General features: G+C 40.0%; 1 protein-coding gene across 2 annotated transcripts in view; it reads right to left on the bottom strand.

Moving 5' to 3' along the window:
- Window positions 1–14,852, bottom strand: part of LOC131077226 (uncharacterized) — a 210,904-nt gene that overhangs the window by 24,663 nt on the left and 171,389 nt on the right. For both annotated transcript variants that reach the window (XM_058014672.2, XM_058014670.2), the window contains exons 9-10: window positions 5,525–5,686; window positions 4,358–4,551 (exon numbers count right to left, since the gene is read on the bottom strand). In XM_058014672.2, coding sequence (XP_057870655.1) covers window positions 4,358–4,551; window positions 5,525–5,686 — 356 coding nt within the window. The remainder of the gene's footprint in view (window positions 1–4,357; window positions 4,552–5,524; window positions 5,687–14,852) is intronic.

Here is a 14,852-nt window from a genome sequence, read left to right as displayed (position 1 = left end):
TGCCCAACCATCGCTTGAGAGCATGGGTTGGAATAAGGAGAAGCATGATGCTGCGAAAATAGCAATTGGAGACTTTTGGTTCTACAACAACGTTCCATTTCATGCAGCAAGGTATTCATTAGTATTTTGATTTCTATGTCTTAATTTTTTTTCTTTTAAGAAATTGAGAATTTAAGAGTATGCTACATTCATTATTTTAATTTTTGAAGTTACAAGTAAAACTTAATAGTTAATAGTAAATACTTATTCCGTTTATTTAATTTGTTTTAGGTCTCCATACTGGCAAATTATGGTAGATGCCATTACTGTTTGTGTTCAGGGGTTCAAAGCCCCTAATGATGAGGAGATAAAAGGCCCTATTTTGAGTCAAAAGGTGGTTGATGTTAAAGCCAAAAATTGTTGAGCAGCGTGGGATATGGAGGAAGGGTTGCACCATCACGACTCATGGTTGGACCGACAGAAGAAATAAAACACTGTTGAATTTTCTTGTCTCCTCATCAAGTAATTGTACTTTGTATTTTGTAAAGTGTATTTATTATTGATTTAGTGATTAAGTTTTTTAATTTTTATTTTACAAAATCGTTTTTTTTTCTTTCTTAGGTAGCATGGTGTTCTTGAAGTCAATTGATGCTTCTGGGAATATAAAAAATGTTGAGCATCTCTGTGGGGTGATGGAGGAAGTGTTGGAGGACGTGGTTGAGGAGAATGTGGTGCAAATAGTGACAGATAATGCAGCAAATTATGTTGTTGCAGGTAAACTTCTTATGGAGAGGCACCCCACCTTGTTTTGGACCCCTTGTGCTACTCATTGCATTGACCTCATATTGGAGGATCTTGGCAAAATTCCATGGATAAAAACATGTGTAGAGATTGGAAGGAATATTTGTCAATACATATACAATCATACTTGGGTCCTCAACCTTATGAGAAACTCTACAACTAAGAAAGAGTTGGCTCGTCCAAGAATTACCCGATTTGGAACAAATTTTATCACGTTGCAATCCTTGCTTCAGTCCAAGGCCAGATTGAAACGCATGTTTGTAAGTGAGGAGTGGACAGCATCATCATATGCAGACAGCTGATCGGGTTTTTGATGAGCATAGCTTTTGGCAACCGGCCAAGGAGATTGTGCGGGTAAAAACTATTATATTTTTGTTCTAATTTCCATTTCATTTCCTTATTTTTATTCACGCTTGTTTATGTAAAAATTAAAACTTTAAAGCTTAATGTTTCAAGTTTCAGCTTGTGATCACAGTTCATAGAGCCTCTTGTTGTTCTCCTACGAGTTGCTGATGGAGAGAAGCCTGCAATGGGCTACATTTAGAGCCATTTATTCAAGGAATCAAGCTACGTATGGTCCCATATGGGAGGTCAATGATCGACGCTGGCATAATCTACTTTACAGGCCTATACATGCAACTACCTACTACCTTAATCCAACATTCCAATTTCGCCCGTATTTCAAGGCCGATGATGAGGTGTTGAGTGGGCTCTACGAAGTTGTAGAACGAATGTCACCTAATTCATCAATTGGAGCACACATAATCTGTGAGGTAGAGATGTTTAGGATTGCACAAGGAGACTTCTTATCACGAGACATATGCAAACATAACCGGACACAAATGATGCCAGGTAAAAATCTATTCAAGGCGTAGTTTAAAATTTAAATCTTAAACTTTTCTATCTATGATTCTATTACCATTATCGTAAACTCAAAGTTATAAAATAGAAATGATTTTTTTTTGTTTCAAATGCATGGTGGGAGATGTTTGGCACTAAGGTGTCAAATCTACAGAAGATTGCAGTTCGTATCTTGAGCCAGCCATGTACTGCTTCAGGATGTGAGTGCAATTGGAGCATGTTCGAGCATATTCACTCCAAAAAGCGCAATAGGTTGGCGGTGCAAAGGTTGAATGATCTTGTGTTTGTTCATTACAACCTTCGCCTCCATCACAGACAGAGCTTGGGCACTGACACATCTCCTATAACTTTAGAGGAGGTTGATCCACAGGCAGAGTGGAACACTGAGGTTAATGATCCTATCTTCAATGATGAAGACTTAGAATGGGTTGATCAAGTCGATCGAGAGGCAGAGGCAGTAGCGATGGCAGAGGAGGGTAGAGCATGAGGAGACTCATTGGAGGACCCTGAGACTGAGGATGATGTTGATGAGGATGTCGATGTCACTGAGGTTGAGCCTGAGCCTAAGACACGGGTAGAGATCATGGTTACAGAACATTTCCGGACCTATCTTAGGCGCACACGTAGGACAATTGCGAGGTCGAGTGATCACTGATATTGGCTCCTCTGAGCCTTACACTTCTAGGCTCTAGCTTTAATGTTGAACTTGATATATGTTTTGAACTTTTCATGACATGGATTTCATATTCCATGAATTTTGTAGACATTTGACACTATCTATATTTCTAAAGTGTTATTTAGTTTAGCTTATTTCCTTCAGCTCAAGCCTAAAATTTGCATTTATACTTATGTGAGCAATGTAAACTTGTGTATGTGCTTCTATTTGATGAGATTATTGCGTCTTTAATGTTTATTTATTAAAGGATGCATGAAACAAGTTTTAAATCCTCAAAAAAAATCGAATTTCTTGGGTTTTTCAATTTGCCAAGTCTTGGCTGAGTCTTTGCTGAGTCTGGGCATCGAGTCCAAGTCCGAGTCAAAAATCAGCTTGCCGAGTCCGATTCGAATCTGAGTCTTGTAACTATGGTTACTCAGCTCATACTTCTTGCATCATATTGATTATAAGTTGCAGTGTAAAGTTAGCCTGAGCCTTTTATATGGATGCATAACTTCAATCATTGAATGTGCATTGTTCGATATGATGTTGTTCATTATGATATGAAAATATTTTGCATAAACCTTGGAAGATTGCACCAATTCTTGTGGAGTTGTAGTTGATCTTGAAGAAGCAAAACTTGGTTTATTTGGAATTCGTCCATTGGAGCAGTATCCATTGATGTCATTGTCCTCAGGAGTAGAATAGATTCTCTAACCCTTTCCCCTTTAATTTCAGTTCATTTCAGTTGTGTCTGTTCAAAGAAGAAGCATCACGAGATTGCAATACCCAATGAAGAAGTCCCAGCCAGCATTGTAGAAGTGAAGAACGATCCAAATGTAAGTCCCTTTGTGCTACCAGCATATCACAATGACCATTGAGCTTATCCACACGTCAGGACCTAACAGAAAAGAACATTGGAGTCACATGTATGATCTTTTGCAATCTTACCATACACGGGATTTTTCTCAAGAGAGGATAAGATGCCTTGGTATTTTATTTTGTGTTAGTGTGGTCATAAAAAACTCATCAACAAGATCCAGACTAGTGTGGGCAGGGTTTTGATCCCAGTATGGATCTAAGTTGCATCCACACAAGGTCCATCCCCAAACCTCACTACTTGGCCCATATACATCTCAGACATACCTAGCCCAAATGGCCAGGCCCAGGACTGCTCACTTGGCAAACCCAAGGAGAACCTGATCAAAAACTGGGTTTGAAGAAACAAATAGTATTTAAAAATAAATAAACAAAAACCAAATTAATCCTAAAAATATGTTTTTTTGAAGAATTTGGAGCTTGGCTAAAAACAGTAAAACTATGAAAAAAGGCATGCACCATGAAGGCCCTTTAACCCAGGTCCCTACTCTGTTTTAAAAAGCAAAAGATATAAATTGTTTTGAGTTGCATCTGATGGAAAGCAGTGCTTTTTCCAATTAAACCCCAAGTAATTGAATTTAATTTCTACTTTTGGCTTTTCGAATCAATCCTAATTTCAAGAAACGCTACTATGATATTAACCATTTTGTTTTATCTTTCACATTTATGATTTGACAAGTGCCATTGCATTGTCAATTATCAGCTCTGTTTTCAATTAAATATTCAATTTCGTACATTTGGGTATTAGCACAAATCTCATAGCATTTATGCCCTTGAGTATTATTTTGTTCCTCCCCCACCACATTCATTTTGTAAGAACTCACACAGAAACTGGCAACATAGAATCCTTTTTACCAGACATACAAGCTTATAAATATTAGTTAAAGTAGCTGTTGGATCATTAGAAGCATGAGCTCTCTCACAAAATAGACGAAAATGAGGTCACAGACTCAATGATCTCATTACATAAAAAAATAAGTAAGAAATGCAACTTGTAACTTCTATAAACACAACATTCTTCCAAAAAAATCATTTATAAACTTTGAGAAACATCAAGTAGTGTATAGGATGAGAATTTATCATAAGATGTATTTGTCTGGACATGTTATGTGGAATTAACAGCAAAATATTCCTGTCTTCCAGATGAGTAAAAGTTTAAAGACTTATCAAGTTAAACCATACTTTTCAATTCTCTGACCCGTTGTTGCAGACGAATAAACAATTTGAGCCCAGTCAAGGACACGAAGCTTCTCCCTGACATCTTTTTCATAGAAGAAAGTTGTTTGACTGTTTTTGTCTGGTATAGTATCCCACTTATTAACAACTATGATGCAAGCTTTCCCTTCTATTTCTACTCTTTCACCAATCCTATAATCCTGCAAGGTTGAGAAAAGAACCATAGTTTCAATTCCCATCTTAATTACTCAAATAGAATGTATTCAAGTTTAATATTTAGAATGTTAAAACTAAGCAACTATTTATGAGGCTGCAGTTTTTATAGGTACGAGGATCTCAGGGACCTTATTTATGCAATCACCAAATAATAAAGGATAAAGCAGCAGTTTAAAAATCATTCAAAGAACAAATCCACCTCATAAACTGTAAGTACAAGGTACTTCAAAACATTTTTACAGCAATGATGACCCTGTGGGTTGCATCCACCCAGCTTGTAGCCTTGTAGTTCAAAAATAATAGTGTAACCCACTTCTGGCCAAGAAAAAAAAATTAAGAATAATATAATGGCATCAAATATCTGATATTAAACATTCCGTTTCATAATTTTCTTCTACTTTTTGGCATAGAACCTTCAAGTTTCAACAAACGAACAGCCTGAAATGGTTAAAAGGTTGGGCACAATTTTTTGCTCTAGTCCTTAAGCTATTTTATATATATATATATATATATATATATATATATATATATATATATATATATATATATAATGTTTTAGTCTCTGATTTTTAAGAAATGGTCCTATGAGAAGTTAGAAAATCAAATAAATAATCGAACAAATATAGACTATATTATTTACAGCTCAAGCTACTGATAAAGTTGATAAAAAAAGGAAGAAATAAAGTGCACTAACATTCATGAGCGACCAAAGTAGGTCATCCAGACTCAAAACTACATTCAGCTACAACAAAATAGGTAGAAAAGAGTAAAGACCCCTACAAGCTGAAGAAGTGACTAAACCTAAAGCTAAATGTTAAAACAATAAAAAGCTTAAGGGGGGTAAACCCAAGACAAATAAACCCTCGCCTAGAATACAAGTTCAAACAAAACGAGATTTAAATGATTAACCTTAAACCTTCTTCAGCAATCAACACAATGATAAAGTCAGTATGATACCTGCTCCGTGACACAAGCCATTGCATCAATAACAAGTGCTACAACATCAGAGCGTCTTATTGCTCGAAATGCTCGATTCACAGACAATGACTCAGTCTTGCTGCCCCCTGAGGCTACAGCTGCTCTTCGCCTAATTCCAGCTGTATCAATGAGCCGGTACTTCTGAAATTAAATATTTGTTAGTAAAGGATGGAAACTGAAAACAACTATATTCTAATTTAGAGCACATGACCAAAAATATTTCAATACAAAAAGATAAATACCCAAACACTATTATTAGAGACCATTACATGGCAGGATTAAAAATCCAAAAACGATGTAACGGAAAAATACACATGGGGACGAATAGAGGATAAAAATGTTGGCCACAATAAATAGAGTCAAATGGTAAAAAAATCAGACTGAAAAAGAATAATGCATACTTTTACAAAGGTATGAAAATAGAAAGTACAAAATAGGACACAAATCCATGCATGAAAGTTGCCAAACTAAGTCTAGTTTTAGTGAGCTAGGAAAATGATTACAAAAATATTTATGACATAGTTTCACTTTTGCTATGAGTTAGCATCAGTCCCTCTATATTCGGATGAGGTTGTCAACTATTTCTGCTCAAGACAAGGAAACTGCTGCCGAAATATCAATTAAATAGCAACTTTGTCATCCAACCAGGTAAGCAGTAATTTTCTTATGTCCATTAGTTTTCATTTGGATATCAAGAATTTTGTCCCCAATCAAAGTAGGTTGTATATCTGGAAAGATGTCTACAAGCTACATGATAAGTAACTGAAGCATCTATTTGGGACATGACAGATTGTACAAATTAAGCTGATGGTGTTGATCATGTTATGTATGTTGAGTTGAACCAGTAAATCCATGTGAAAAATACTAGAATCAATAGCTTGGGTAATGGTATACGGTCCATAGCAACTCATGACAGATTGTACAAATTAAGCTGATGGTGTTGATCATATTATGTATGTTGAGTTAAACCAGTAAATCCATGTGAAAATACAAGAATCAATGGCTTGGGTAATGGTTTATGATCCATAGCAACTCATTCCGTGCTTATAATGTGAATTTTGTAACTGTCGAAAACTTGCATGTTCAAATGAACTCACTCCATATCACTAACCCAGAACTGATGAGAGACTCAATATCAATCATGGAATGCTATTAAGAAGAAAAAGGCAAAGAGGATAAAAGTTAAAAAAAAACTAAAAAATGCCAAAGAGGATACCGTTGATGTGTTATTTGAGACACCTCAAACACAAAATACAATACTAAGTATTCTATCCTCTCTTGAACAAGGAAACCTTGAATGCTAAGCTTCGTGATCAAACAAGGCAACCCCAAGGTTTACAATGTGGACAATCGACTTTAATTATGGATAGACTCAGCGCATATGATGTGATTATGCTGGTTAACACAAAGGGACTTACGTTTTGCTGGAACGTGGAACACTTAACTAACTTGGAAAATAAAAGACAAAAGGATGAAAGGTTAAGGAAGTATAAGCTAACACCTAACAGTCCAAGTGTTTGCCACATACAGGTAAACGATTAAACGCAGAAAGTAAATACACAGAACATAATGGAAATATATTAAAGAACCAGTCTCTGTATTAATTCAACAGTCCATATACATCAAGTGCCATAACATCACATTTGATACCACTATTCTGATGATACTAAGAAGGAACGGTATGCAATATATAATACCCGAAGGGGTGCGACCAACCGTCGCGTCCAACTGCCCTTCGGGACGACTAACTAACTGACTGTCGTAACTCATTATTACCGACGACAACATAAACATAATATAACAAGATAACATAATGATTATTCCCGACAACATCATCCCCCCCAAGAAAAGAAGAAGTCTCCGGACGACTTAATACAAAATAGAGATGACATTAAACAAAACAAAGGTAGAGAACTACAGGAACTGCGAACGCTTAGTCGAGCGTGGAACTCATACACCTGCTGCGTCCTCGCCTGAAAACCCTTTTCTGCTACCATCTGATGATCAAGTGCGGATTTCACCATTAGTGCTTCCTTTGACATCACAATCCTCATGTGCCTAAACCAAACTTGTCTGCAAAACACGCTTTTCAGTCTCAGCCTCCACCAACTGCTACTCAAATGAAACTGTCTCCCTAGCCAATTTGTCCTCGATAGCCACCCGCGCTGCCCTCTCGACATCCAACTCCTGGGTACGCTGAGCTAAGTCTCACGCTACTACTGCCTCCAACCTAGTGGTCAGATCCTCCCGAGCCCTCTGTGCATCCACCAAGGCAACCTCACGTCCAACCGAGACATACTCCAAGTTTCTCAAAGCGTACCATTCATGCCTGGAAGTGGCCACAACCTTCAAGCACAGGCTAGGAGACGCCTCAAATCCTCCATCACACTCCCCAAAGTTTGATAACTGAACTAAATAACTCCGTATGACTTCGCGTTCCTGCAATGCTTTCCCTCAGACTCTGGTTGTACCTCCAAATCTGTCTCCCTCTACGGCTTATGGCTTCCCGCCAATGCTGAGCTTCAGGCGTCTTTCTCACAGTACAGGACAACCCAACACTTATTGTGCCTTATCTGATGCCCTTCGCCCAACTCAAAAGTGTATTGTAGCTCAAAAATAAAGTGTACGGTCAACAACAGCACTAACACCTCCAATCGTACGACCACCTTCCCGTGCGGTCAACACCCTCCTTACCGTACAGTCACCTCTCCATCGTGCGGATCACACCGTACGGACAACGTGACCAATCGTCCACACCGCACAGTCCTCCTTCCGCCCCATGCAGTTCAACCGTACGGTGTCCTCCGTCATCAGTGGTCCACCGTACGGTAGTTCCACCGCACGTGGTCCAACGTATGGTGGTTCCACCACACGGTAGTCTCACCGTACGGTGGTCCCACCGCCACTTTCAAAGATTTTATTTAAAATTTTCTATTTTTTTATTTTTTTTAAATCCCTAATCTAGTCTTCGGCTTGAGTCCCGTGCCTCTAGGATTTCTCTTTCTCGGTTTGCCTCACCCGAGAGTCTCCCGTGCCGGTCGAGTCACTTGCTCGGCCTCTCAGGTCCCCTTCCATCCTCTCGGGTCCCCCTCCGGACTCTTGGGTGTCCTTCTGGCCTCTCGGGTCCCCTGCGCGCTTCTCGTGGTAGGGTTTCAATTTGGACCCGTTGATGGCAAGTCTATTTTAAATGGCCGTCCGAAGACCTGGAACCATAAATTCTACAGGAACCACGGTCTCCTTCCCGTACATAAGAAGAAGAAGAATAATAAAGATTTTGAAGGTTGAGGCCTTCCACACAGGGTTCCAATCATTGCCAACACGAATGATCTTGGGATTATCTACGTCACCGAGGTTTGGGGCGTCTCCCTTCCAATATTCCGACAGGTACACCTCCTCTGTTGCTTGCTCTGGTTCCTCTACTTCAAGCCTGTAGCTCTGGAACATTTCATAATCCTCCATCTGCCAATGGAAGAGCCCGTTCAATGACCCCGTCTCATCCTCGGAGCACTCTCCTAGTTTGAGAATCCCTTCGTCGTTGGGCTCCCTGCAGCCCCGTCCTTCGTCCCTCAGGTCACCTTCTCCTTCACCCTCCGATTCCGAAGATGATACCAGTTCCTCACTAACCAACTGCGTCCCAAGGTCTATGATAAACTTCCTTCCTCCATTCTCCATAGACAGAGTGTTCTTCTTCTAATTGTGGGTGGCCTTGGCTGCCACCAGCCGCCCTCTCCCTAAGATCGCACCATACCCTTTTTTCTTTAGTGGGATTACCACAAAGTCTAGTATGAAGGGTTGCACCCCGATGGTAACTTGTTGGCCCATCAGTGTCCCGATGGGTTTGATTCCATGTTGATCTGCTCCCAGCAAATTGAATGTAGATGGCCACAACGTCGGCTTCCCCAGCTTCCGTCAGGTTTCTTCTGGAAGAACATTCACTCTTGATCCACCATCGATGATGGTATCGGTTAGAATGGTGCCAAGGATACACATCTCCACAATGGCCGGGTTCCTTCCAGTGTTAACTGCCAGCAGCCTGGGGTCTATTGCAGACCCCCCAAGAACAATTGTTCGATGGTTGGTATTGGTGCGTCGTTGGGAGAGATTATTCAGCAACGCTGTTTGTAATTGAGGCATCGTCTGGAGGAAGTCGTGTACCTTCACAGGCACCTCCAGTTTTAAAATTTGATTTAGTATAGCCTCCTCTGCCTCCGGTCGGCTGGAAGTACCCGTTGTACCCTTCGCCTTCGCCCTTTATCGTATCTCTTTCTCAATTTCTTCTCGTGCTTCCTGTACCCTTCACTTCTCTGTCTCCGGGTCTGGGCACATTGCGTGTCTGGCTTGGTCGCGGGTTATGGCCAGCACTTCCTCTTCTTTGGTTTCCTCGATATTGAGCAAGTTGACGCCGGAGTTCGGGCAGGTGGCATCTTCATGGTCTCCTGGTCTGCACCATTTGCACAAATATTGTGTGGCCTCTCCCTTCGGGCAGTCTCGGGCGAAGTGCCCCCTACTAGTTGCACGCTCTGCATTGTACCATCGGTCGGCCTTTGGAGTCGTATTGGATCTGGCTCCTATTGTTATTGTTGTTTCGTCCTCCCCATCGGTTATCTCGGTAGCCTCCCGATGTTGCATTGTTGTTCGCCTGGGAGCTGTCGGTACCGCCCGATTTAGTTGGTTGTTCCTACGTAAGCAATACTTGTTGGTTTCGTGTTTTCATGTTGTAGGGGCATTCCCTGGTGGGATGCCCCATCAACTGGCATATATCACAATAGGCCTTCTTTTGGCAGGAGCCTTTCGTGTGGCCGTCTGTCTTACATTCTGTGCACCAAAGCTCCCCTTCGTCGGTCTTGCTCGGACCTCCCTTCATAACCTTCATCTCTTTCATCATCCTCAGCATGTCCTTCTGCAGGGCTTGCACCTTTTTGCCGGACTCACCATCGTTGTTGCTTCCCTCGGAAGAGTCATCATCCTCGGACAAGCTATCCTTCTTTTTCTTCTTGGATGTCTTAGTCTCGCTCTCGAGATCCATCGCTCTATTATATGCATCTTCGTACGAGGTTGGTGGAACAATTTTCATCTTCTTCCGGTTGGAGTGTTTCAATCCCTCCACAAACCGTCTCTTTTTCAACCCATCCACTGGTTGACTCTCCATTTTCCCTAACAATTCCTTGAGCCGCCGACTATAGGCTCGGATAGTCTCGTTCTTGTTCTTCTTTGTGCCACAGATTTCAGCTACTATTTCATTGTCGTCTCTGAGGAGGCGAAACTCTATCCCGAACTCCTTCAGGTTGGGCAATGTGCCGACTTTGGTCTTATCCATATCGAAGTACCAGTCGATGGCCACTCCCCTTAAGGTTGCTGCAAATTGTGTTACCCATTCATCCTGGTCGGTAACACCGTTCACTAACCATATGGTTTCACAAGTGTGGCAATGGCGGACGGGATCTTCCTTCCCGTTGCCATTGAACTTCGGCAGCTTCTGCTTACTTGCCATCCCACCGCTAGATCTCGCTCCTCTGGTGCCTTGTGTGCTTGTACCTGGTGATCCTCCGCCTCCGCCTCATGCACTTGACCCTCCACTCATGGGTCCTCTGGAGAAGGTTGCTGACCCCGAACCGAACAAATTACCTCTCGTACGACACCCTTGTGCTCCCTCGGCACCGTCGGCCGTACCGTCACCTTCAGTCGTCTCCCTCTAGTTGTCCTCTGAAATGGAAAAGTTCTTTAGTAGGTCTCTAGTAGCGTTGATCAGGTTTAGACTTCGCCTTGTTTGTTCCACCAACTCTTCGCGACTTCTTACCCTACGGTGGTATTCTGGCGAACTGTAGAGTTCTCCTTCGGCACCCTCCGTGACTCCTAGGTTCCCTTCGGGCAACCCTACGACAGTGTAGAGTGTACTGCTCTCCGTCTATCTCTGCCTCCGCAACCTCAGTGACACCTCCTGGGTTCCCTTCGAGCAACCCCTCGGCCGGTCGTCCCTCGGCAAGCTACCTTAGCCTACGCCTTCGTTCTATTTGTTGTCTAAGATTCAACGCTCTTTGTGCCACTTCCCATTCGTCACTTTGTATCTTTTTATTTTTATTCTTATTTAGTATATTTGGCATAAATCACTTCCGTACATAGCAAGCACACGCCATGTACACAAAAAAAAAACTTTTTTTTTTATTTTGCCTTTCAGCCACGATTTATATCAACAGTGTGTCGGGATTATTATAGGGTTCAATTTCCCCCTCGCCTCTTGCCATCACGCTCTGCATCCCACGACGATTGTTCCGTTTGCGCGTCGTCGGCCTCTGGGTTAATCTCACTGATGGGTAGGCCCATCTTGTCCGTACGCCATCCGCTCCTTCCTTTCTCGAGTATGTCTAGGCAACGGCACCAAATGTTTGCCACATACAGGTAAACGATTAAACGCAAAAAGTAAATACACAGAACATAATGGAAATATATTAAAGAACCAGTCTCTGTATTAATTCAGCAGTCCATATACATCAAGTGCCATAACATCACATTTGATACCACTATTCTGATGATACTAAGAAGGAATGGTATGCAATATATAATACCCGAAGGGGTGCGACCAACCATCGCATACAACTGCCCTTCGGGACGACTAACTAACTGACTGCCGTAACTCATTATTACCGACGACAACATAAACATAATATAACAACATAACATAATGATTATTCCCGGGAACACCAAGAAATAATTGTTGACTTGATGAAACCAAATTAAGCTTTGCTTCGCCATGAGGAAACAACTACACAAAGATGGTGAAATCTCCTAAGGGTAAGAGAATGGTTTTCATATCACTTATGTGCATCAACACCATGAACAATGAGCATAAAGCAATTGAAGTGAAACTTTCAATTAAGTTCAAACTAACCATGCACTGCAATTTGCAATCAACAAATCACAAATGGTATGATCATATAGGCTTCACCGTTAATCAACAATAAGATCTTCCATTCAACTAATTCAACTCCATGTAAATAAAGATAAACTTGAAAAGTAGAAACCATGCAATATGTCGAAACAACACACAAAATCCACCATATCTTTAATGAAATCGTATGTTTATTCCAAACATAGCTTTGGCAACAATTTCTTCTCCTCCTACTTTACTCTAAATCTAATTATCAACTCTTCGCTGACTATTAACTATTAACCTTTACAAATGAGAAGATTGAGCCTTATATAGAGGTCTCAATTACATATGAATGGTCAGAATTGATTCTAAATCAACGGCCGAGATAATTCAAGACAAACCCCAATCAAGGTTAGTTACAACTAACACCTCTTCGACCAATGAGATCATTACAACATATTGGACACATGTCCTTCCCTTGAATTTGGACCAATAAGAAATAAGGTTAGGTACATTGAATTTAGTGCCTTCCAAGTGTATAGTTGTCCTCATAAGATGAGATAGGTTAATTGAACTGGGACAAGTCGACTTGGAGCAACTCTATTGGTTGATGATGAATAGGTGCCACCTCAGCATATTTATCGCTTCATACTCAACATTTCCAAGCCTTGACTGACTGTGCTGGTTCATATTCCCAAATTGCATCATCTTTGAGGATCAAGTTTCTAACTTCGCTTAACTCTTTTGAAAAACAGCCAAAGAATGAAGGATCCAATCAAAGTGAAAAGCAGTTTGCAAAAAAGCAAAGAGAGAAGGATCACCCAGGGAAGCTAAGGACTTATGACTTCAACATGTTGTTTCAGTGTGTACCACATGATTACTAAGAAGAAATGGGGAAACAAAAGATCAAAATTCTGAAGATAATATCTTTCTAAAGAAGATTGAAAGTAACATATTCACAGACATGGTTTTAGAAGGAATCTGTAAAAATCTGGAGATATCAACAAACATATGCCAATGAAGAACGTGCTATAAAGTTGGAGGTAAAACGTGGAGATTGAGGATCATTATCATAGTATAGAAATCCAGGGGATGTCATTTCCAAAAGTCTGCAAAACAGTGATGGACTGCAGGAATGCTATAAGAAATATACAGAAACAAAAATGATAGCTGGATATGAGGTGGAATATGATTTATTGTGAAAAGAGAATTATTATTGTAAAAATAATAACTTTTGGCTAAATTTAATATAATATAATAAAAGCCAAAGATAGTTATTTATCCAGCAGGAAATTTCGTCCTTTTGTGACAAAAAGCTGTTATTTTGTCTTTTTGTGTCAAGAAACATATGGACATTTATCTTTTAGCGGGAGTAGTTAGAAAGTGGTTGGAAAGTTGTTGAAATCATTAAATAAAAGCTGTTTGGTTTTCTAGAAGGCAAATCTGAGCCATTGAAAGGATTTAATCCTGGCCATTGATCCAAAATGTAATATCTATAAAAAGGAGGCATTCTCTCCCTTTGTGAAATTGGTAGTCAGTAGAATCAGAGTAGGGTAGTTGTTGCTGAAAAAGAATTGTTGTATCAGCATTTGGAGCAAATGAATAAAGCATTGACATGTGGTGTTTTACCAATTGTTTCTCTTGTTCGCATGGTTTCTTTCATCAAGTTTAGATAAATTTCAGTGATTTTAATGGTGATGTGTAAAAATATTTAATGGATTTATGGTTTACACCATTTGTAATTTGGTGATTGTAAGTTGTTGTGTATGGTTAGTTTGAAGTTTTGAACACATTTTTGTTGTTAGTTCAATTGTGAATGTTTATTTAAGTTGCGCTAGAATTGGGTACTTAAGTGTATGTTTACAACTTGAAAATATTTCGATTTCCTTTGAAGATTGCACTTTTTTTGTGGCGTTGTGAGAAATCTGGTTAAGTAGAAACCAGTTTTATGAAATTTGACTATCTGCAGCATCAACCATTGTTGTCATTGTCTATAGGATTAGTTTAGGTTCTCTGAAACCTATCTTTTAACTTTATTTTAACCAGTCTAAGAAGAAAGCATCATTCAGATTGCCATATCAGATGTCAACTAGATTGTTAAATGCATACGTCCCTTTGTGTTTACCAGCAAATCACATCATTCACTGAGTTATCCGAAGTGCAGTCAGGACCGGTTGTCTCATTTGATTAGTCCGAATAGCATATGAGATTTCCTTATGCAAGAGAGGATACGATATACCCAGTATATTATTTTCTGTATTGTTAGAAGTGCAAACTTCCTCATTGACAAACTTGACAACAAGTTATTTGGCAAGTAACTTGCCTAATCATTTGGCTCGCAAGTACTCGAATTTTGTGAGTACTCAGAAAGTTTTTCATCTATAATAATTATTTCTGGTATTTATTGTTGTTGTTTTGTAGTTGTTATTGGTGTTCAAT

This window comes from Cryptomeria japonica, chromosome 9 (assembly GCF_030272615.1).
Source record: "Cryptomeria japonica chromosome 9, Sugi_1.0, whole genome shotgun sequence".
NCBI lineage: Eukaryota > Viridiplantae > Streptophyta > Pinopsida > Cupressales > Cupressaceae > Cryptomeria > Cryptomeria japonica.
Note: the sequence above shows the minus strand (reverse complement) of the source record. Positions and strands in the feature narration are given on the sequence as shown.